Consider the following 21,792-nt stretch of genomic DNA (forward strand, 5'->3'; position numbering starts at 1 on the left):
GTGACTCTCCGGTGAGATGCCCCGCAGACACTACATCACACTGCTCTCAGGAATGACACTCCCACTTCATATACGGTTCCTGCAATGGCCCACCCGCCCCCTTTCCCCCCACCCCGGCTTGATTTCCTCTGGACCTGCTGCAGGTCAAACGGCGATTAATATCAGCAGTAACTCTCAGAACTGAGACTGAAATGTCAAAAGAAGCCAAGGATGTATGTCCCCCGCAAAAGGACCACAGAGCCACCCTGCTCTGGTAGCGGCCAAAGTTTTCCCACGATGAGAAAGGAGAAAAACCAGAGGGCAGATTGGGGGCCGCAGATTTTCCTGGAAAGAGCCGTAAAGGTAAGCACTTGGGGGCTGGTGGGTCCCTGGTGAGAAAGTAACCATGGACCATACACAGTCTGGTGGGTGTGGCCGTGTGCCAATAAAGCTTTATTTACAAAGACAGGGAGCGGGCCGGACGCAGCCACGAGCTACAGTTCTCTGACCTCTGGTTAAACACGCTCCCTCCCAAGAGGCACCTATGAAGGCTTGCGATGGTATGTCCATCAGCAGGGTGCCGGGTGGGTAAGTTGTGGTGTCTTCTGAGGGTAGAATACTACATAGCAGGGAAAAGGGGTGTGGGGTGTAAGTGGGAGATACCAAAGCAAGAGTTAATGCAAGAGAGGGACGGCAAAATGCCACCCATATAAGATGTGTAGGCCACACACCAAGCAATGCTGAATATTGTCCCTGGATCCATAAATGTGCACGTAAACGTTTTTAAAAGAATGACAAAGTTAAAGACAGTGGACGATGCCTCTGTGCAGAAGGGGGAGGGACCGAGGTAGTTTCATGGGACGCTCTTCCTGTTTTACAGCCTTAAAACAAAGACCCCTGGGAAGAGATCAAAGCCACTGGATGTGACCCCCTGGGGGTCCCCGTGGGGGGTGCAATGCCCTCGCTGGAGGACACCTTTGCCCAAATCGTTTGCTGCCGCCCAGGGTTGATGGGGACCTCGGGTGATGCTCATGGGCACTGAGGGAGCCCAAGGAACGTGGTCATCTTCATAACTGTCCCCTGGGAGCCAGTGACCTCTCCACATCTCTCCTCTCCTCAGCCCACCCCTCCCTACAGCTCCCCATCACACTGAGAGCAGAATGCAAACGCCCACCAACGTCCTGGGGGCCTTCCTGCCCTCCCCTCCTCCCTCTCTCCCCCTCCCTCACTCTGCTGCATACACACGGGCTTCCTCTTTGCTGTTCCTGCAACACGCCGGGCATGGTACTGCCCCAGGGCCTTTGCGCGGGCTGTGCCCTCTGCCTGGACCACCGTCCTGTCATCCCGATTTCACTCAAGAGCCCCCTCATGTCCACCGGGCATTATTTTTACTTATCCGTCTTTCCCAGCGGACCGCGAGCCCCACGGTCTCCGTTTGGTGGCTGCGTCTGCGGGCCCCCGCACGGTACCTGGCATGTGGCGGGGAGGTGGGGAAATACTGGTTGACACCAGTCGAACAAGACTGATCTGTAGTGACCAGACCAGCGGGTACCTGGGGAGGAGGAGGGCGGAGGGAGGGGGTGTAAGGGGAGCCGGGGGCGTTTGGGACGATGCACACACCACGCCCTCCATGTGGGATGGCTTCATGGGTGCCTGTCCACTGTGCCTATGGAGAGAAACACTTAAACCATTTTTATACGTGAACCTCAATTCCAGAACGAGGTTTCGGGTACATACGTGTACACACATCCACGTACCTGGGGGTGTGGGGACAGGATAAGGCTCCAGCATGTAGATGGTGGCCATCTCTGTCTGCCGGGCCGGTGTTGTTGCGATTTTCCTTTTCTTGGCTACAGTCAATGGAACAGTTTTGTGGAAAACGAGGAAGAAATATCAACCTGTGTTGAAATGAGGAGATGAGGGACTGGCTTTGCCCCTGAGACGTGGGGAGTTTTACATGAGTCCGTGCTGGGGCCAGAGCCACCTTCCAGCCTCAGGACAGTGGGGGGCGGGGTGGGGGAGGGCAGTGGGGGGAGGAGAGGAGGGTCTGAGGAGAGGCAGCTGTGACCCTGACCCTATGGGCGTCACTAAGGCAACTTGAGCAACCCCCTGCGGTCTGGCCCACACGGTCCCAGGAGCACCCTCCTAGCCCCTCCTCTGGGTTCGGGGAACCCAGCCCACTCCTCCCCTCCTGTGCCCCCACCTGGACAAGCACAGTCCTCGGCGCCTGGCGCCCTCCCCTGTCTGTCCCCCCCGCAGCCGCCAGCAGAGGGCGCCTGTGAGCCCCTGAGTCAGGCCCCGCCCCCTCCTCTGCCCACAGCCCCCCAGGGTCCCACCTCCCTGGGATAAACAGCCCCCTCCCTTGGCTCCCCCGATGCCTCGTCCAAATTGCACCCCCCGCACTGCCTCCGTCGCCTGTGGCTTCATGTCCCCGCAGCATACGTCTCTGTACTGTGTATCCTACCCCACCCCCAGAACCCAAGCTCCTGAGGGCAGGGCTTTGTTCAAGGCAGACCCTCGGGAGCTCCCAGGCCCAGAGCAGAGAACCCGACGCCGGAACCCCTGCGTTGAGCTGCACAGGGCACCACAGCCCAGCCAGGGCCTCCCCGTAGCCTGGTCTGTGGCTGGGTGGCGGGGCGGGGGGGGCGGAGCCTGACCAGTGGGCGTGGCCTTCACACAGCCATTGCACCCTGCATCAGGTTGAATGGTGTCCCTCCAAATTTCACGTCCACGCAGAACTTCACACTTATGGTCTTACGGAGAAATAGGGCCTTTGCAGATGTGATTAGCTGGCATGCAGTCCTGCTGGAGTAGGATGGGCCCTAAACCCAAAGACGCATCCTTATGAGAGAAGACAGAAAAGACGGCCACGAGACACAGAGACCAGAAGCCGGGACAGACCTGGGATCCTCGCCCTCACAGCATCCAGAGCTGGGACACGACAAATCCCTGTTTTGAGACACCGAGTTCGTGGTACAGCCACCGCAGGAAAGGAACATGGCCTGCTGTCCCATCAGCTCTGAGCTGGTTTTTACCCCCATTCTGCAGCGGGGAGTGGTGGCGGCCTCAGCTGGGGGCAGGAGGGATGCTGACCCTGCTCTCCATACGGGCACCAGGCCCCCCCACCCCCCGGGGGAACGCAAACCACTTTCAGGTGGGCAGGACTGAACCCTGAGGCCCCGGCCCCCGACAAGACAGGACACACAAGGCTGTCATTCAGTATGGCTTTATTTCTGATCGTCCGGCCGCGTCCCACAAGCATCCTGACTCCAACTGGTCAGCGATCCTGACCACGCGCCCTGGGGAGGAAGGACGCTCACGCGGCAACCACAGCTCGTCCACGGCTCACACACTCACACGTGGGGAAGGATAGGATGGACCAGGCGGGGCCGGGCCCATACCCGCCCCAGAGGTGGCGGGGCACTCGGTAAACAGTCTTTGGGGGAGATGGGCCACCGGGCAGGGAGAGGGTGGGATGAGACAGAGGACCTGCAGCCTCCACGCCTGCCCCTCCCAGGCCTGACAGGACGGTCCAGCCGATCCAGGAGCCCCCAGGAGCCCGTTCCCTCCAGTGAGCGTCGGGAGGCTTTGGGAACGAGCCAGTCCCCAGCCCCTCCAGGCCTCTCAGAACTGGAAGGCAGGCAAGCCCTCCCCGGTGGCCAGGAGGCCCCTGGAGTCCCCTCTCCTGGACCCTGGCCCCCCAGCACTCAACACTTAACTGACTGTATTGCTAATGAATCTGGGTCTCCCTGAGGTCAGTCCCAGCCCTGCCCCCTCCACCCCTTCCGAGCGGCTCAGGCCCCACCAGGCACCTGGTTTGTGGGGCTCAGGCCCAGACCCGCCCCCTCAGGGTCGCAGGAAGAGCTGCTCCCATGGTCATGTCTCCTCCTGGGATGGTAGGGTGCCCACTCCCCCCGAAAGCATCCTCCTCCTTGCATATGAGGAAACCAAGGCCCAGGGAAAGGGGCAGAGGGGCTGCCCCCCACCCCGGGAGCTCCGCAGGGGGACAGGCTGAGCGCGGAGCCCCAAGAGTCCGGGGCAGGGGCAGGAGGGGCAGAGGCAGCGCGAAGCAGGGTGAGCAGTGCAAGGGCCCCTGGGGAGGCTGCCAGGTGTTCAAGGCGCCAGCCGCCCAAGGGGGCTCAGGGGAGTCGTGTCCCAGGGCCAGCTGGGTGAGGGCACAAGGCTGCGAGGGGGTGGCCAGAGCCTGGGGACCCAGAGGCGGTGCCACCCTCTCCAGACGGGAGGGAAGGGAGTACCCGGGTCGACGGAGGGGGTGGGGACAGCCTCAAGGTCAGACGCAGAGCCAGCAAGGGGGTGGCCTGGCCCTGACCCTGTTGGCCTGCGACCACCAGGTCCACGGTCAGCATCACGGGCAGGGGTGAAGCTGAGGCTGAGCTGGGCACAGTTCCTCTTTCCTGGCATGGCTTAAGCGCCCTGAGGGCCACGGGGCCGACTCCAGGGCAGGGGCTCATCCACACGTCTGTCCCCAAGTCCGCGGCCAGGCCCCAGACCAGACAGACCTCCACCAGCACTCCTCCGAGAGAGCTCAAAGGATAAAGAGAAAGAAGCCCCCAAATCCTCAAGAGCAACACAGAAAAGCTCTGTAATTCAGGGTTACAGCCGCCGAGGCCGAGGGGCAAGGCCCTGCCCTCCTGCCGGCGCCGAGCAGCCATGTCACTGCGTCTTGGCCTTCAGCAGTCTCTGAACTGTTTTGTACAGGAGGTCGAAGTGCTGGGGGCAGTGGGAGGGCTCCAGTGAGGTCAGGCGACACCGCCAACAGGAAGGCCCTCGGGCCGCCCAAGGGGTCTCCTGAGAGGCCTCGCATTCCCCAGTCCCCTGCTCACCTGGACCGCCGTGTAGGCCATCCCGAGGTAGGCGCCGATGCAGACGGCCAGAAGCAGGTCAAAAATGGCCGGCTTGACCCTGAGGAGGGGAGGGGGTGGCGGGGTGGGTCAGCGGGCTGCTCCCCAGCTGTCCCGAGGACCCAGTCCCCTGGACGGTGACCCAGGGTGCTCACCTGTAGGCGTTCATCACCTGCTTCAGCTGGTCGTAGAAGACAAACTCAGGGTCCCTGGTGAGAGAGCGCTTTCTCAGCAGGCTCACCCTGATAGCAGGGCCACCGGAGGTCCCACCAGCCTAGGAACGTGGCGGGGGAAGGGGGCACCCCAGGTGTGTGCCTGCACAAGGCTGCCACTGTCCCTCCTGGGGAAGGACCGTGCTTTATTCTCAACTAATGTCTTTCCTGTTGCTTTCTGGGGTATACTCTCTAAAACAAAGTGTGGTTACTGTGGAAATTATCTGGTCTGGGAAGTCTTTCTAAAGAGGGAGAACGACCACAGCCTAGGAATTGGAGGCCCCCAGCTCCACAGCTGTGGGTCCACTCTGAGCCTCAGTTTCTTCTTCTATTCAAGAGCTTGCTCTCCCTGGAGCACCAAGAGTTGGGAGGAAGGTGGAGAGCCAGCGAGGGGCACCAAGCTTTCTGGGGGGTGTCTCCTGCCTATGGATCCCCCAGACACCCCTCCCCAGTCCTTGCTCAGCCCAACCAGGGAGCATGGGAGCCCTGAACAGAAAGAAGACAAAACTCAGGAGGCCTGCAGTGGGGAAGAGCATCCCGAGGGCAGGAGGGGACCTGGGGTATGAGTCACCCGAGGCCCAGAACACAAAAGGTCCACGAAGGGTAGCTGGGAGTATAGGGCTGCCACATAAAACACAGGGCTTCAGTTCTACGAGGACTGCAGATACAGAAGAAATGGGCTTTCAGTGTAAGCATGTCCCAGACACTGCGTGGGCTATACTTACACTGAGACAATTGTGGTTCACCTGGAACTCGTTTAACGGGGCACCTGCACTTCTCACTTATCGTTTTATTTTTCGTCCAGTGTTTCTGTCTGCTCCATCTGGCCCTGGGGGAAGGCCCCAGAAGAGCCCACCCGCTGGCTGGCGGGGCGGCGCCCAGCCTCACCGCTTGTCGGCCTTGACGTGGTGCGGCCTGACCTCCTTCAGGTAGTGGCCGAGGTGGTGCTGCAACGTGCTGAGGAACGTGCCGTCCTTGCCCACCAGCTGGGCGGCCCGCGGCTGGGCGGTCAGCCAGTCCATCACCGAGTCCAGCTGTTCCCGCTGGATCTGCTGTGGGGAAGCGACCGTGGTCACGGGACCCTGCCCCACCTCACCGGCCCCCCCGCCCGCCCGCCTGCCCACCCGCACGTTACCATCTGCTCCGTGAAGACTGGCATATCCGGGGGCGTCCCCTGCAGAGAGAGGAGAGCATGGGGCTGAGTCCAGAGCGGCCGGGCGGGTGGGGGGCCTGCAGGGGAGCGGCCGGGGGCTCACCTTCTCTGTCAGGTTGTAGATGACACGGGTCAGGGCCTCGGCGATCAGCCTCGTGTTTCGGGTCAGAGTTTTGGAGTCAACCCGGGACCTTCGAGGGCAAGTTTTAAAAACACATGTATCAGGAATTGGCATCACTCATAATCGCCAAAAACCAAGAGCGAGCATATACCTGATAACGATAAAGACCAGCAAGGTGACGGCCCTCCCAGCAGACGGGCGCCCCCCACACTGCAGGCTCCTCTCTGGGACGGGCCCGCCCCCGACGGGGCTGCCCTGCACCCTGGGCGCGCGGGCCGAGCCTGCGCCCTGTGGACGCGCGTCTGCCTCAGTGACTGGCGGCCCCGGGCCTATCTCCTCCTCTGGACCTTGGGGGAGGTCAGGACACCCACACCTCCACGGGCTGCTGAGGGTGGAGTTGCTGTAACGCCCTGTAGTGGGGGCAAGTGTCCCCCAAATTCACGCCCACCCGGAACCTGGGAATGGGACCCGATTTGGAAGTAGGGTCTCCGCAGACGTTATTAGCTAAGATGTGATTGCACTGGAGTAGGGGGGCCTGAAGTCCCACGGCTGGTGTCCCTGTAAGGAGGGGAATTTGGTCACAGGCACAAGGGAGAGGCCACGTGACCACGGAGGCGGGGACAGTGGCACGGCCACAAGCCCAGGGACACCAAGGGCTGCCAGCAACACAGGACTGTAGAAGAGGAGCCTCAGAGGCAACACATCCCGACCTGAGTGAGCGTGGGCGTGGGGTGCGGGGCTGCCCCGGGAGGTACCCTGCCTCCCCCGCCCGAAGTCTTCCCTCCACCGAGCCACACCCTTCTCCTGGCTCGTGCCCCAGTTCTAGCGCCACCTCCTCCAGGAAGCCTGCCGGATGCCCCAGGACCAGCGGATGCCCCGGCCCATGCCTGCTCCGACGGCGGTGCTCACCGCACGTCCATGATGCTGCTGCGCTGGCCGTCACGGTGGCTCTCCAGATGGGACAGGGTGAAGGCAGGCAGCCGGCGGATGGCGAAGCGCTCATGCTCCCAGGCCAGGATGTCCTCCGCCAGGTTGATCTTCTTATGCACCATGGAGAACCGCACCTCAGGGAACTGGTGGGCGGCCACCTGCGAAGGGCACTGTCAGGCTCTGCCCGGTGCCCGCGGGCTGCGCCCCAACCCCGCCTGTCTCTGTGGCGGTGGTCCCTCGCGTCTGGCGGGTCCCAAGTCCCTCCCCGAACCTCCTGCTTCTGGAACCCAGGGAGAAGCCCACCTGCCCCCCTCCCCGGAAAACCCACCTGAGGCTCACCCAAGGCCCCAGGGTGCATAAAGCTCCCATGTCCCAGCCTTGCCTCCGGCGGGGCACCTACCGTCTCGAGCTCCCGCAGGAAGGAGTGCTGTAGCGTCCCCTCCCTGGGCGGCTTGGACACATGCAGGTGCAGGCTGTTCCCCCGGCCCAGGGTGTCCAGGCAGAGGACAAAGGCCACGTTGTCCTGGAGCAGGCTGGAATCTGAGTGCAGTGAGGGCTGGTGGGTGGAGGTGGGGGGAGTACCGGCGGCCCAGACCCCACCCTGGCCGCTGGGGCTGCTCACCTGTGTGGTCCAGATTGTCTTCTAACCAGCGCTTGGTGCCCTGGTAGTTGAACTTTCCTCCTCCAGACGCAAAGAACAGGAGGTTGTACCTAGCGGGAAGCAGTGGGGCGCCAGCGTCGACACGTGGGAGTCCAGGTCCCCGACAAGGAGGAAGTGGTTCCCCCCCGCAAGTATGAAATCCAACCAGCCTTCAGGGTTGGGCCTCCCTATCCTGGCACTGCTGACATCGGGGCGTCCTGGGTGCTGTGGGGTATGCAGCAGCATCCCTGGCCCCCGCCCAATGGATGCCAGGAGTCCCCGAGTCATGATGATCACAATGTCCTCAGACATGGCCCAGCGTCCCCCAGGGGGCTCCAGGTGAGAAGCACAGCTCTGTTGCCCCTCTGGCGAGAAGCATTGCTTCAGGGGCCTCTCTGAACTCTCGAAACCAGGAGAGACTGGGTGGACCAACCGGAAAATAAAAAGTGACAGGTGATTCAGCACCCCGTCCCTCGAGAAGGACTGAAGCCAGGGGTGTCGTGAAGGACCATGTCCCCGCGCCCCCCCCCCCCCAGCCCCATCCATCCCGCCATGGCCACGGCGATCCTTATAGAAGAGGGGAGACACCTGGAGGAAGAGAAGGCCACGTAAAGCTGGGACCGAGGAATCCATCACTGCTGGAACCCGGCAGCAGCAGGAAGGACCCTCCCCTGGAGTTTCAGGAGGAGGCGTGGTCCTGCTGACACCCTGATCTCAACCTCCCCTCTCTACCCAGGATGTAAGCACTCCTGCTGCTCAGGGCACCTGCATGCGTGGGGCCAGGCCCGGCAGCTCAGGGAGACTCGCTCGTCACTGGGCCCCTGCCGTCCCAGGGCAGCGTGGCATAGGGACGAGCGCCCACACCGGTGACCAGCTGTGCCCGGGGCCGCAACGGGGAGACGCCAGCCTGAGCGACCGGCTCGCAGGTATTTCTGCTTCTTGCCATTGGAGTGTCCCCGGCTCTCCCAGGAGCGAGGGCAGCCCAACCTCCTGGGGAGGATTCCCAGGGGTGCACCCGGGAGGAGCTGGGCCCCACGACCTGATGCTGTGATTCCAGGGTCGGAACCACCCTGCCCCCATCACTTACGCGGCGTGGGTGCGCTTGTAGGTATACAGCCTGGAGAAGAGACGGGTGAGCTCCAGCAGCACAGAGATGCCACTTCCATTGGAGTCCGCGCCGTGCGACAGCCACTGCGGGTGTGCAGAGAGGAGGCCGAGGTCACCCCACGTCCACATGCGGCGCCTCACACACCCCCAACCCCCCTCCGCATCTCGCCCCCGGTCCACATCTCCAGTGCAGCTGGGCTCACCCGCCCTGCGCGGCCCAAACCCGAGACCGACGGCCCCTGGGTGCCGCCCGGCCCCCACGCACGTGGGAAGCCCCGTGCGCAGCCTCCGTCCAGCCTGGGCATCTGCCCTGGGAGCTCCCTCCAGCTGGACCTCCGGCCTTCTGCCCTCCCGCGCTGTGAACGCCGCCACCCCCGCCCCGGCCCGGCATCTGAGCCCTGCGCTCTAAGGGGACATTCCCCACGGGGAACAACTGGTTCTCGGAGAGAAAGAAACTGGGTTGTTTGCATGGCTGGGGACCCTCCCACAGTCACAGCGCACCAACTGACACACGACGCCGTTCAAGTTCACAGGGAGGGGCCGACAGGGTGCTCAGTGAGGGAAGCCAGACACAGAAGGACACACAGGCTGTGACCCCACTGAGGGAAAACGTCCAGGACAGGCCGATCTACAGACACCGAGAGTGGGTTCCTGGCTGTCAGGGGCTGGGGGAGGGGTGGGGTGACTTCATAGGGACGGGGCTTCTTTTGGGGGGATGGAACACTCAGGAAGCAGAAAGCGGTGATGTCTATACAATTTTGTGAATTCACTAAAAATCTCTGAATTGCGTGCTTTAAAAGGATGGATTTTATGTTATGGGAATCACATCTCAAAAATTTAAGAAAATTTCACAAGAAAGGGAAAACGAGGACACAGGTGTCTAAAAAGGCTCCGTGGGGGTGGATAATGAAAAGGGTGAGAAAGTGGCTGTGAGCCGACTGTCCAGGGCCGGCCTCTGGGCCCCAGCGTCCTCAAGGACAGCCTTGGCCTCCCAGGTGAGGCGGCCCGCAAGGTGCGGTCAGGGGCGCACGCCCGGCTGCAGGCCCTCCCAGCACCCACTGTTCGGTTCAGCCGGCTGTTGGTTCTCCAGCAGGAACCTCCCACCCCAAAGTGCCGGGGGCTCTGAGGGCACAGCCCCGGGTGGCCTGCAGCCTGGAGGGACGCTGGCCAGGCCAGCCCTCGGGGGCACCGGGAACCGGACTTTGGGGGCCCCCTGTCCCAACACTGTCTGTGCAGACATGGGGTCCGCACGGGCACCTGCTCTCCTCTTGGGTCTGGGGTCTCAGCCATGCCGGGCCGAGGTGCCTGCATGACCGGCCCCCAGTGAGAACCCCGGGCTGGGTCTCGTGGGCCTCCCCGGGGACCGCCCCTCCCTCTGCTGTCACGTCTCGTTTGGGGGAGTGAAGCTTCACGATGACACCCGTCCTGCAGGGTGTTCACGGGGCCCTGAGGGCACAGATGTACCGGGGCCACCCCGAAGGCGTCGTAGTGGGCCACGATGACGATGGTGGGCAGGTCCTCTCCACCCAGCCCGGTCAGCCGCCCCTGCAGAGACACAGGCATGAAGGGGCAGCCGGCCCGAGGCCGTGGCCGCCCTCCACCCGGCGGCAGTGTTCTCGGCTTTGCCGGCTACACTGTGGACACGGGGGGGGGGGGGGGGGGGGGGGGGGGGGGGGGGGGGGTGGCCGCGGGAAACCAGGCCCACCCTTCAAAGGCCGAGCCCTGCTGATGGCAGGCATGGCAAGGTCCTGACAGAGCAGGAAGAGCTCGGGGGGTCGGGGTCCGGCACCCTGGCTGGTCCTCCTGCGTAAACCGGCCCCCGGTCAAGTCCAGCAGGGAACAGTCGGGAAAGTCATCCTGTCAGGAGCAGGGCCCACGGGGCCAAGCCGGGGGCAGCATGTGCTGAGGCCCCACGCCCCTTACTCTCTGGACAGAGGGCAGCTCTGCAAGGCCTCAGCTGCGGCCTCCTTGTGGGGGGAAGGGAACAAAACCGCCAGAGGCTTTTTTTGGGGGGGGGCAGGTGCAGCGAGACAACCCCACAGGCGGCCCGTGGAGCTGACCCTGGTGGGGAGAATGCGAGGGGGAGGACTTGGACCTTGCTCTGGCCTGGATGCCTGCGTACACCCACCCTCCTGGTGGGAGATTAGGCTTTAATTGCTGCCCAGAGCTCTGCTCTCCGCCTGCTCAGCCGAGCTCCCGCGATGTTACTGTTAGGGGAAGGGCCGGCCACTCGGGAGGGGGCTCTCGGTGGGGCAGGGGTGGGGGGAGGAGGCAAGGCAGGGTGTGTGGCTGGAGGCCCATCTCTCCATAGGGCGGGCGGGCGGCCATCTGACCCGATTTCCCAGTCAGAGGCTCCCTCTAGTGGGGACGGGCAGTGAGGCACGCCGGGCACCCACCTCCACGCTGGTGATGAGCCAGTCGCTCACGGCCTTGCTCTGGACCCCGCTAGTGACCATCTGGAAGCCGTTGGCGGTGGCGGTGTGCAGCAGCACTGAGGACAGGGGCGGGGAGGGTCGGCCTGAGCCGGGGGGGCTTCCCGGACCAGAGCCGGCACGCTCACCACCCCAGCACCCCAGACTCCAGGGGTTCAGTCTGAGCAAAAGCAGAACTGACCACACAGACTAGAACACAACGTGGTAACTGGACACGGGAAAGAAACTGGGTGTCCAGTGTAAGAGCCGGTGAAACAGTCACCCGGACACCACTGAGGCCGGTAAGGAGTGCGTGCGCGCCCTCGCCCTGCAGGACCGTTCCTAAATCATGAAAGCGCGTGAACAACCTCTGACCCAGCTTCCCAAGGATCACTTCAGCAGTGACCCCAAAACAGGAGTTTCCCATCAGATGGCTCAGGACCCTCCAGCCCAGCCCCGAAAGCGAAGATGGCGTGAGAACTCAAAGTTTCATAAAAAGGGAAGTTCCATTCTGTCCTGAGCCTAGGTGAGGTGGTGCCCACCTCGCTCCATGTGAGCCAGTGGTCCACTGCGCCTGCCACTTTTTCACCTGGGGGCAGCGACTGCCCTAAAACGCCCATGAGCTCACCCTGTCTCAAGCCCTTCCGTTCTTTACACATTTAAAAATACAACAGTGGGAATTCCCTGGCGGTCCAGTGGGTAGGACTCCGCGCTTTCACTGCCAAGGGCCCAGGGTTCAATTCCTGGTCGGGGAAGTAAGGTCCTGCAAGCCATGTGGTGCGGCCGAAAAACAACGACGACAATGACACAAACCACAATCGTGATGGCCATGGGAGGTGTCATCACTGGGGGAGCTGGGAGGGTGCCTCTCAGGAATCGTAGTATGTCCGCAACTTCTTATAAACCCTAGCGTTATTCCAAAACAAACAAGCTACGCCTAAAAAAGTGCTGTGATCCTGATCTATGATCTTATATTGTTTTTTCCACAACCAATGTAAAATAAGCACTTTCTCACACCCGATGCCGTTTCTTAACGGCTGCGTAATATTCCACCAGGCAGCTGACTCCTCCTCCTCCCTTCCGCTCTAACTAGAAATTAAGATCTTTCCAAAAACTCACTCTTGTGCTGCCACAATGGAGACGGCCACTGTCCAGACTTTAATCCAGACGAGGGTTTGGCAAACCTTCGCTGTAAAGTGCTAGAGAGTCGAAATTTTCAGCTCTGTGGGCCAGTCTGTCACAGCCACTGAACTCTGCTACTGTAGTGTGAAAGCCCATAAGCCGTGTGAAACACTGGCTGTGTGCCGATAAAACTTTATTTGCACAAACAGGCGGCCGAGGGCCACAGTCTGCCACCCCTGTAACTTATATAAGTTACACCTGTAACTTATCCACGCAGCTAATAATCTGGCCAGGAGGAATGACCCTTCCTTTACAGCTTAAACACATACCCACAAACTGTTTCCCCAAGGAGCTGGGTGAGTCCACTGTGTGGACAAACCTGCCTGCCTTGCCCACTCTCACCAGCTTCCTTTTCCTACACCAGCGATTGGATCCTTTTGGCTCAATTCTTTGACCACTTTTGCTAGCTCACTCTCCCCCATGGCCCCCAGACCGGTCAAACAGCAGAGCTCCCGACTGCCAAGCTCACCGCAGCATCCCCCAGCCCGGGAGAGGGGGTCCTGGAAACTGCACAGCGGGGCCCCTCTCCGCACACCCCCCGCCCCGAGCTCACCTTCGGCGGCTGAGGCAGAGCCCTGGGAGGTGGACGCGGCCTGCGTCTGCTCGTAGATGGACAGCAGGGCGTCGTCCTCCACGGCGAAGTACACGGGCACGATGGTCTCCATGGCCAGCATCTCGGGCTCAATCTCCATGAATTGCTGCGGGAGAGACAAATGTTCAGGCGGCTTCCGGCAGGGGGGCCCGGGGCTGCCCCTGGAGGGCGGGCACCGGGGACTGGACTGGATGGAGCCGGAGCCGGTGGGGCGGGGCGGGCCTCACCCGGATGACGTCCTGCGGCACCGCAGCCATGGCCCGTGGCAGGATGATGACCACGGCACCGGCCGACTGGCGTAGGGCGCGCTGGTAGCGCTCGTACGAGAAGTCCAGCAGCCGCATGAGCACACAGCGCCGGCTCAGCACGTCCGCGTCGATGGTGCGCGCCTCCGTGTTAAGCACCGCGTTCCGCGTGCCTGCAGGGAGTGGTCCCTCAGCTGGCCGCCCACCCACCGGAGCTGCACCCATCCCAACCCCCGGCTCGCGGGGCCTTCCGAGAACTCAACGAAAACGAAGACCCTTCTCCTTGGACCAACCGCCCTACCCCTACATTCCTAAACCAGGGCTGGACCCACTGCTCTGGCACCCTCCCCCTGCCACTGCACCTCGGCCACAGGCATCCCTCAGAAAGTGACGTGGTCCCTGCCCACCCAGCCGCCCCGCGAAGATGTGCGGGCTGCCTGCCAGGCTGGGTGCTGTGCCCCCCCCCACCCCATGTCCCTGCGGCAGCTCAGGGGCGGGTGCCCCCACCCCAGCCCACAGAGGCAGCCAGTAACCCCCACAAGCCACCCACCCAGAAGACAGGACCGTCAGCAGGAGCCCCGGGATTGGAACCCAGTCGGTCCTGCTCCCCCAGCCCTCCTCCCCTAGGTTCCCCGTGGCTCCCGGGACGCAGGGCCCCACAGGTGCCTCACGCCCTGCCCAGGGTGTCAGAAGACCCCCAGCACAGAGCCCAGCACCCACTCCAGGGTCTAGTCCCCAGCAGAGGGAGCCCCCAGGCTACAGGACTGCCCCCCACAGTTGCCAATGACCTGAGGAAAACCCAAACCCTGCCCTGGCTGACTTGATCAGTGGCCCCCGTCCCGCCCTCCCCAGACCAGGACCCCCTCCCCTCACAGCTCTAACACGGCCTTGTCCATGTCCCCAGGGCCCTTGCTATCTACTCCCCTAACTAGCTTGGGGGTTCCAGGGGTAGGGACCTTGTTGACCACAGTGCAAACGCAGCATCGCCTGGCGACTCCCAGCCTAGCAGGCTCAGGGCATGGAACGAACCAACGCCCAGTCTCCCCGAAGCCCCTCAGGAAGGGAAACACCAGGGTTTGTCCATCTTCTTCTGGTCAGGGCTGCACTGTTCCCCCTGGGCTGTCCTGGGTGCTGTGGGGTGTAGAGCAGCCTCCCTGGCCCCGCCCCCTCGATGCCAGGAGCCCCCTAGTCAGGGTAACCACAGATGATGCCAGACGTGGCCTGGTGTGCCCTGCGGGCAGGACCACCCGCGTTTCTCTCCTCTGGGAGCTCAAGAAAGGGCCAGAGAATCAGGGAAGAAGGGAGAGGCTGCTTCCAGCTTGGACCCCTCCCCGCTCACAAGCTCTTCCAGGCAGCTGCCCCCTCCCCGCCTGAGCAGAAGTAGGCTACAGCTAGGATTGCAGAGCGCTTTCCTAAGGCCAGCAGGTCCCCTCAGACACAGAGCACTGCTGTCCTGAGAGCTCTACTGGAGAAAGGCGGTGGGAAGCTGCGTGGACATTTCAGCGGAACGAGGAGGGGGCGCCAGCACCCACGGGTGCACGGCATGCAGCGGCGGGCCCTCGGGGCCATCCCTGGACTGATGGGAAAGGGGGCTCAGGCAGGCCCCCAGCTGCCAGGGCCACCAGCACCCAGGTGACAACGGCACACAGCGAGCCCAGAATGTCTCACGGGTCCCAGGCTGACTCAGGGTGCACAAAACAAGCAAACAAACCCTACTGCACACGGGGGCCAGACATGGCCCTTAGGGCCTCCAGCTGGAGACCCACACAGTGAGCGTCAAAATAACAACGCAGAGAAACAGGTCTGCTTCCCCCAGGGAGCCAGAGCGTGCTGCCTGGAGGTCAAGCCTGCTGGGCAAGGCGACACCTGTGCCCAGACGGACTCAGGCTCAGGGCCGGGAGCGAGGTCCCCACCTCTGCTTCCCAAGAATGTGCCGTGGGGAGAAGGGTGGCTTCCTACAGCTCATCCTGAGGGCTGGTCTGCGGGAGGGGCCCAGCGGAACACAGAAGGGACAGCGCCCCAGGTGGGAAAGGGCAGGGCTGTCTCAGGGTCGGGGTCTGTGACCAAGGAGCCAAGCTGGGCTGTGTGCCTCTCCCCAACCCCCCCCCGGGGGCCTTTCCTCTGCTTTAGGGCAACGTGGGAGCCTGGGAGGGCCTGGCGGGGGAAAGCGGCAAAAACCTTCAGGGGCCCCTGAAGCTCTGGGAATGCCGGACAGGCCCCTCCCCCGTGTCCCACGTGTCCCAGCCGCAGCCTCCCAGGAGCCCGCAGCCTCCCAGAGTCGGCTCGGATGTCACCTGTCACCTCGGGGTGGGGACACAGAGGGCCGCCTGTGGAGCCTACAGAGACCGGCTTCCCAGGGGATGGGAAGGAGAGGGTGAGAGCGGAATCAAGTGGACGCCAGCCCCCTAAGTGCCCCCAGAGGCTGAGCGCCCCAAGAGCAGAGACCGTCTTTGCTGGCATGAGGCTGAAGCCAGCGCAGTCTCGGTCACCCCTGTGTCTGGGCGGGTGCTGGACACCTGGACGGAAGTCACTGGTTCCCACAATGGGACCAGACCTGGACAGAGGTCACAGACTTCTCTACTGAGGGCCCAGGGCCAATCCTCTCTCCTTGCGGGTTGCACTGGTCCTTTGTAGCGCGAAGCCACCGACCAGCAAGGGGCGGAGAGCCCGTTCCCGTGCCCGGTGTGGGTGCCCACATCCCCACCTCCCAGGGCTGTTTCTGAGGGGACCAAGTGGGATGGGCACGAGCGGCCCAGCCCAGAAAGGCCAGAGTCCATTCGGGGGGCGGGGGGGTCACACCCCAGCTCAAAGAGCACACGCCTCCCTTTCCCGGCACCCTGCCCGCCTGTTTCTCAACAGGAGCGAACAGGAAGTTGGGAAAGGAGGCCCAGAGCAAGGGTTACACCAGGAGGCAGGAGCCAAGGGCGTGCGTGATGCTGGGGACGCTGCAATCAGCAGTGACCCAGCAGACCAGCCCTCAGAGGCTCCGCAACCGGGGAGGAGCCGGAACTCCCTCTGCACCACCGGGCCTTCCCGAACTATGCCGCCAGTATCTCCCCAGGCAGCGGTGGGGACCTCACATCCCTGCCAATGGGGGACGCTGCCTGGTGTGATCTGGGTGGAGGTGTAGACGTGCGAGCTGAGACGGGTGGGCGCCCTGCCAGGCCCCTCCGCTCACCCCCGAGCCCACTCGGCATCCGGGTTTCTCACCATGAGCAACAAAGATGGGGGCCGGAAAGGAGGGCATGTGGGGTGGGGGGAGACACCGGGTCAGAAAAAAGAACGGGAAGGAATCCAGGAACAGGGGAAAGAACTCAGGTAAAGGAAGGGAGGAGGGAAGGAGGGCAGGGAGAAAGGAGAGAAGGTTCCCGAGGACCTGTGAGGAGAATGATGCAGTCAGGGAGCGGGTCTGCGGCACCTGTCTGGGGCGGGGAGAGGGGGCCACAACTGCAAGCAGGCCAGGGCTGAGCAGGCGGTGGGGGAATCCGGGGCATCCAGGCTGCTGGATTACAGCTGCCCAAGGGTCCCGGAGTGGAGCTGGGTGTGCTGGGAGAGCTCCCGGCAAGGCTCCGAGTGCAGTGCGAGAGGGGACAGCGGAGTGACTGGGTGCGGGAAGGACTGCCGGGTTGACCTGGAGAGTTCTAGGATCCTGGACTGCAGGATCCTCTAGACCAGGACGGCAACCGCTAGTCACACGTGGCTATTCAAGCTTATTACAATGAACCACCAAAAGATGCTGAAGATCCCCTTCTTCCATTGCATGAGCCACATCTCAAAAGACCACCTGTGACAGCACCAGCTGAAACCCTCTCCCCAGGGGGATGTCAACAACGCATACAAACTGCCCACTCGTTAGGGGCTCCTGGCCTTCCTCCCCACCGGTCGAGAGCCTGGGGTCTAGAGGCATCACTGTAACCCCAAGTTCTCCCCCTCAGCACTGCTGACAATCTGGCCCAGGTCATTCTCTGGGAGAGGCCGTCCCAGGCGCTGTGGGGTGTGGGGCAGCACCCCTGGCCCTACCCCCTTGATGCCAGGAGCCCCCAGTCATGACAACCCGAAGTCATCACTCAGCGACCCCTGGGTTGACCACCACTGCACTAAAGAGAAACAACATAACTCTGGGGTGATGAGGAATCTGAGGGGAATCTCCCGACACTGGGGCTCCCCAGGGGCCTGGCAGTGGCAGGGGATCCAGGGGGCTCAGGCTAGGCCTGATGTTCCAACAAGAGAGGCTAATCCAAGAGAACCAGAGCTCAGAGATGAGGGGACCAGGGGGACTGGGGAGGGCGGGCCTTGACTTGTGGGGGCCTAAGGCACCAGGCTGGAAGAGAAACCAGAGGCTGGAAGAGAAACCAGAGGCCAGAAGGTTCTGGAACACCAGATACAGCAAAGCTGGGGAAAGAGGGAAATTCAGAATGACTTGGGCACTGGGGTCAGAACTTTGACAGATGAGGGAGCAGGGCCGGGGAACAGGAGCTGGGCAGGATCCAGCCGCGGGGGCCTGAAATCCTGGAAAGAAGGAGCCAGGGTGGGTCGGTGTTGTTCCAGGAAGCCGAGGGGTGGGTATGCACCTAAGGGGGGAGCAAGAAATAGGGTGCAAGGGATTTCAGGAGCCCAAAAGCAGGGGACTGAAGGATTAGCTAAGGAATTCTGAGGAACCTGGCTCATGAGTTGGGACCAGGGAGCAGAGCCTGGGGAGAGATGGGCCTTGACACGGAGCCAGGTTGGGGTCAGCGATCAGAGCTTCTTGAGCCCTGAAGGGGGGTCAGAATGCAGACACTGGACAAAACACACCGGGGTGCCAAGAGCTGTGCAAGGGTGGCCAGCTCGGCCTGGCAGAACCGCGCTGAGAGGCTCCACTCCAAGTGAAGAAGACCCAAGGTTGGGGCTCTGTTCCAGCTGGGAATCAGAGAGAGAGGACCCAGGAGAAAAGGAGCAGGGACAGCTTGGCCTGAAGGTGGGAGGAAGCTCTGCGTTCTGGAGCATGTAGCCCTTGTCGGGGACGGGGCCGGGGTGCTGTGGCAGCCAGCGCAGCGGGTCCCTGGGGCAGAGAGAGCTGGGGGCCTAGCGTCGGTCCAGGTATCCAGGCTCGGACTTGCCTGGGATCTGGGTAAGTGTCTGGTGGCCCAAGTGAGGTCTGCGGGCTGGACTCCTGCTGGACAGGTAGGACAGGCAGGTCCTGGGGCCCGGGGAGCAGAGACCGAACCGAGGGAGGGGGCATCCTGGCCGGCATAGGCCGGAGCCCCGGAGACGGGAGAGGCTGAGCGGAAGGTCAGGTGCGAGGAGGCAAAGGTGGGGGAGGTCAGGAGCCCATGGGGAAAGCCCGGCCCCGGGGGGAGGCCAGGGGCCCGGGTCCACGCACCGTAGGGTTGTCCCTGCAGGTCGTACTGCTGCATGCGGTACACAGTGAACTCGTGCGCCGCGTCAGCGGCGGGCAGCGGCGGCGCCACGAGCAGCAGCACGGCGGGCAGGAAGACGATGAAGCCAAGCGGCAGGCAGGACGCCTTCAGCATGTTCTCCAGCACCTCTCCTGCTTCCTCCAGCATCCTGGCCGGCGGCGTGGCCGCGCGGGGCGGCGGCGGGGACGGGACGGCGGCAGCGGCGGCTCACGCGAACTCACCTAGGCATGAGTAGGTGCCGGGGTCCTGCGGGCGCCGCGCCGGGCAGCCCGCGCCCGCTCCGGGGTCCTGCGGGCACCGCCGAGGGCCGCCCGCCCGCCGCGCTGCCTGCTGGGAGTTGTAGTCCGACCGGCGCGCGCGGAGCCACCTGGGAGTTGTAGGCCTATTCCGTTACTCCCCGAGAGAAGCTGTGGTGGACCGTTTGACTAAGGTTTCACATAAACCCCAAGTCAGAAAATAGGGATACTTAAAAATATATATATAATCGGCGGAACTTACTGAGGCCCTGTCTTTGCTGTGATAGAAGGTGGAGGGGGGAAGGGGGTTGTGCAGGACGTGACCTTGCGACCCGGAGGAAAGTTGGGAATAAGGAAGAGAGGGGCCGGCCTGATGCGCTAGGTCTCCTGGGAATTGTAGTCTCATTGAACAAGCACAAGGGGTCATGGGAGCTGAAGTCTTCCTGGCAGAAGTTCGGAAAAAAAATCACTTAAAACTCCCGAGAAATATAGATGTTAACACCGTGAGGGCAAAGACTTATGTCTGCTTTGTGCACTGATGTATTCCTCAGAACTTAACACAAGGCCTGGCACACAGTGGGTGGTTTATATAATTTTTGGATAAAAGAATGAAAGAAGAATCAAGAAATCATGACAGAAGTTTCCTAAAGGGATGTCGCAATGGATTATGGGACTTGTAGTCTGCAGCTTGGTGTTGTGCCGGGGTTGGTGATATATTTATACTTAGGCGTATTTATATTTGGGACATACTCAGTAAAAAAAAATAATATTCGTTCATCAGAAATTCAAATTTTACTGGGTGCCTTAAATTTGTATTTTCTAATCTGGCCCCCCTGAGAACCCAATTATCTCTGGGCCAGGGGCCTTAAGGGGCATCAGTAACTCACACCCCCTTGTACAGACGGGAAGACTGAGGTCAGAGGGTGCAGAGCACATGGCCCTGGCCCACAGGTTCTGATACCGTTGTCTAGGGAAGTGGGCCTCCCTTCGGTCCCAAGTGAAAGGTGGCAGTTGTGTTGATTAACAGCATGGGTTCAAGTCCCAGCTCCTCCACTTCCCAGCTGTATGACCTTGGGCAAGTCGCTTCACCTCTCTGAGCCTACATTTCCTCAGCTGCCAAATATGATGATAAATAATCAAACACTCTTTCCCGGCTCCCCAGGGGTGTGTGAGGATTCAATAAGATAATCCACGTGAATGCACTTAGAAACGATGAGGCATACATGAAGCGCTCAGTAAGTGTTGGTATTATGAGAACGCACCAAGCTCGTGCAGCCTCAGAGCCGCTGCATCCACTGTTCCTGCAAAACACTCGCGGGCCCCCTCCCACTTTCTGCATGGCTAGTTCCTTACTGAAATGATGTTGGACATTTCTTAGTTTGACGTTTGCCACCCCCAGCAAATTGTGACCTTTCCGCGGGCAGGTACCAGGTTGTTTATAGCTGCAACCCCATTGCCCAGAATAGAGCCTGACACACAGTTGTTGAATGAATGAATGAATGAGTCATGAAAACACCAACACACCAGCCCCTCCCTTCCAGCTGTGTCCCTTGCTTCCGGCCATCCCCAGGCAGGTCCTAGGCATGAGGAGTCAGGAGTGGCTTGGCAGGGCAGGGAAAAGACTGAGAAATTCTGGCCCACATGGTCTTCATCAGCAAATGTTTATTACCTGCTTCTCCATCTACCCCCACTCTTCCAGGTCAGGCTATGAACAGGCAAGACACGCACACTCACCTAGAGACAAAGCAAGAAAGGGGCCTAAACTTGGCTCAGATAACGAGGCTTGGACTTTAGGGCTGCCCATTCCGCCTCCTCTCCTGAGCCTTGGTTTTTCTGTCTGTAAAATGGGGAGGTTCAACTAATCCTGCTTTGTGGAGATGAAACCTTGGGGCAGCCCGAAGAATGAAATGGAACATTCATTCTGAGTTTTCCAAAGGAGAGAAGGAACTGGTATTCATTCTTTCATTCATTCATTTATTCATTCATTCATCAAAGAGGCAGTAACAGACAGGGATCCAGAAGTCACCTGTGGGGACTTCCCTGGCGGTCCAGGGGTTAATACTCCACGCTTCCACTGCAGGGGGCGTGGGTTTGATCCCTGATCAGGGAACTAAGATCCCAGAAAACAAAAAAAAAAGTCACCTGTCTGGGTTTGAATCCCAGCTCTGCCTCTTCCCAGTTGTGTGACCTTGTGTAAGCTACCTAACCTCTCTGGGTCTTAGTTTCTCCATCTATAAAATGGAGTTATGATGGTACCTGCCTCCTGGAGATTTTCCAAGGATTAAATGAGTTAGTACAAAGGTGACTAGGATAACGTTGAGTGATACATAAGGCATTTTACAATGTTGTCAGGGGGTTTCCCTGGTGGTGCAGTGGTTGAGAGTCCGCCTGCTGATGCAGGGGACACGGGTTCGTGCCCCGATCTGGGAAGATCCCACATGCCGCGGAGCGGCTGGGCCCGTGAGCCATGGCCACTGAGCCTGCGCGTCCAGAGCCTGTGCTCCGCAGCGGGAGAGGCCACAACGGTGAGTGGCCCGCGTACTGCAAAAAAAAAAAAAAAAAAAAATTGTTGCCAAACGCAAGTTCCTGTGCCCAATGCACAGTGAGGACAAACAAACCAAAAGTTGGAGTTTGGAGCAGAGAAAGGTTTATTGCAGGGCCATGCAAGGAGACCAGTGTCTCATGCCCCATAAACCCCGACTCCCCAAAGGGTTTCAGCAAAG

General features: G+C 61.3%; 1 protein-coding gene across 4 annotated transcripts; it reads right to left on the reverse strand.

Moving 5' to 3' along the window:
• Positions 1 to 3,189: 3,189 nt before the first annotated feature.
• Positions 3,190 to 19,397, reverse strand: NCLN (nicalin). Of its 4 annotated transcripts, none has more exons than XM_029217590.1 (15): positions 18,797 to 19,397; positions 13,417 to 13,607; positions 13,151 to 13,295; positions 11,401 to 11,495; positions 10,469 to 10,549; positions 8,985 to 9,088; positions 7,880 to 7,968; positions 7,658 to 7,797; positions 7,237 to 7,415; positions 6,310 to 6,397; positions 6,189 to 6,227; positions 5,942 to 6,105; positions 4,997 to 5,050; positions 4,824 to 4,902; positions 3,190 to 4,710 (listed from the first exon to the last, which is right to left on the reverse strand). In XM_029217590.1, exons 1-15 carry the CDS (start codon positions 18,978 to 18,980, stop codon positions 4,654 to 4,656), a joined length of 1,689 nt encoding a protein of 562 aa, XP_029073423.1. In that variant the 5' UTR covers positions 18,981 to 19,397; the 3' UTR covers positions 3,190 to 4,653. The 4 variants fall into 4 exon arrangements, with proteins under 4 accessions (XP_029073423.1, XP_029073424.1, XP_029073425.1 ...); XM_029217591.1 differs by having other exon boundaries at positions 5,942 to 6,102; positions 18,797 to 19,065; XM_029217592.1 differs by lacking the exon at positions 10,469 to 10,549 and having other exon boundaries at positions 18,797 to 19,065.
• Positions 19,398 to 21,792: the final 2,395 nt, after the last annotated feature.

Source organism: Monodon monoceros, unplaced genomic scaffold, assembly GCF_005190385.1.
Source record: "Monodon monoceros isolate NGI ecotype Baffin Bay Population unplaced genomic scaffold, NGI_Narwhal_1 Super_Scaffold_12, whole genome shotgun sequence".
In the NCBI taxonomy this organism is placed as follows: domain Eukaryota; kingdom Metazoa; phylum Chordata; class Mammalia; order Artiodactyla; family Monodontidae; genus Monodon; species Monodon monoceros.

Coding starts and splice junctions, on each gene's coding strand:
- NCLN (XM_029217589.1), bottom strand. CDS start 18,980: ATGCTGGAGGAAGCAGGAGAGGTGCTGGAGAACATGCTGAAGGCGTCC. Junction 7,798..7,879: donor AGACAATCTGGACCACACAG/GTGAGCAGCCCC, acceptor CACTGCACTCAG/ATTCCAGCCTGCTCCAGGAC. Junction 6,228..6,309: donor TCTACAACCTGACAGAGAAG/GTGAGCCCCCGG, acceptor CTCTCTCTGCAG/GGGACGCCCCCGGATATGCC.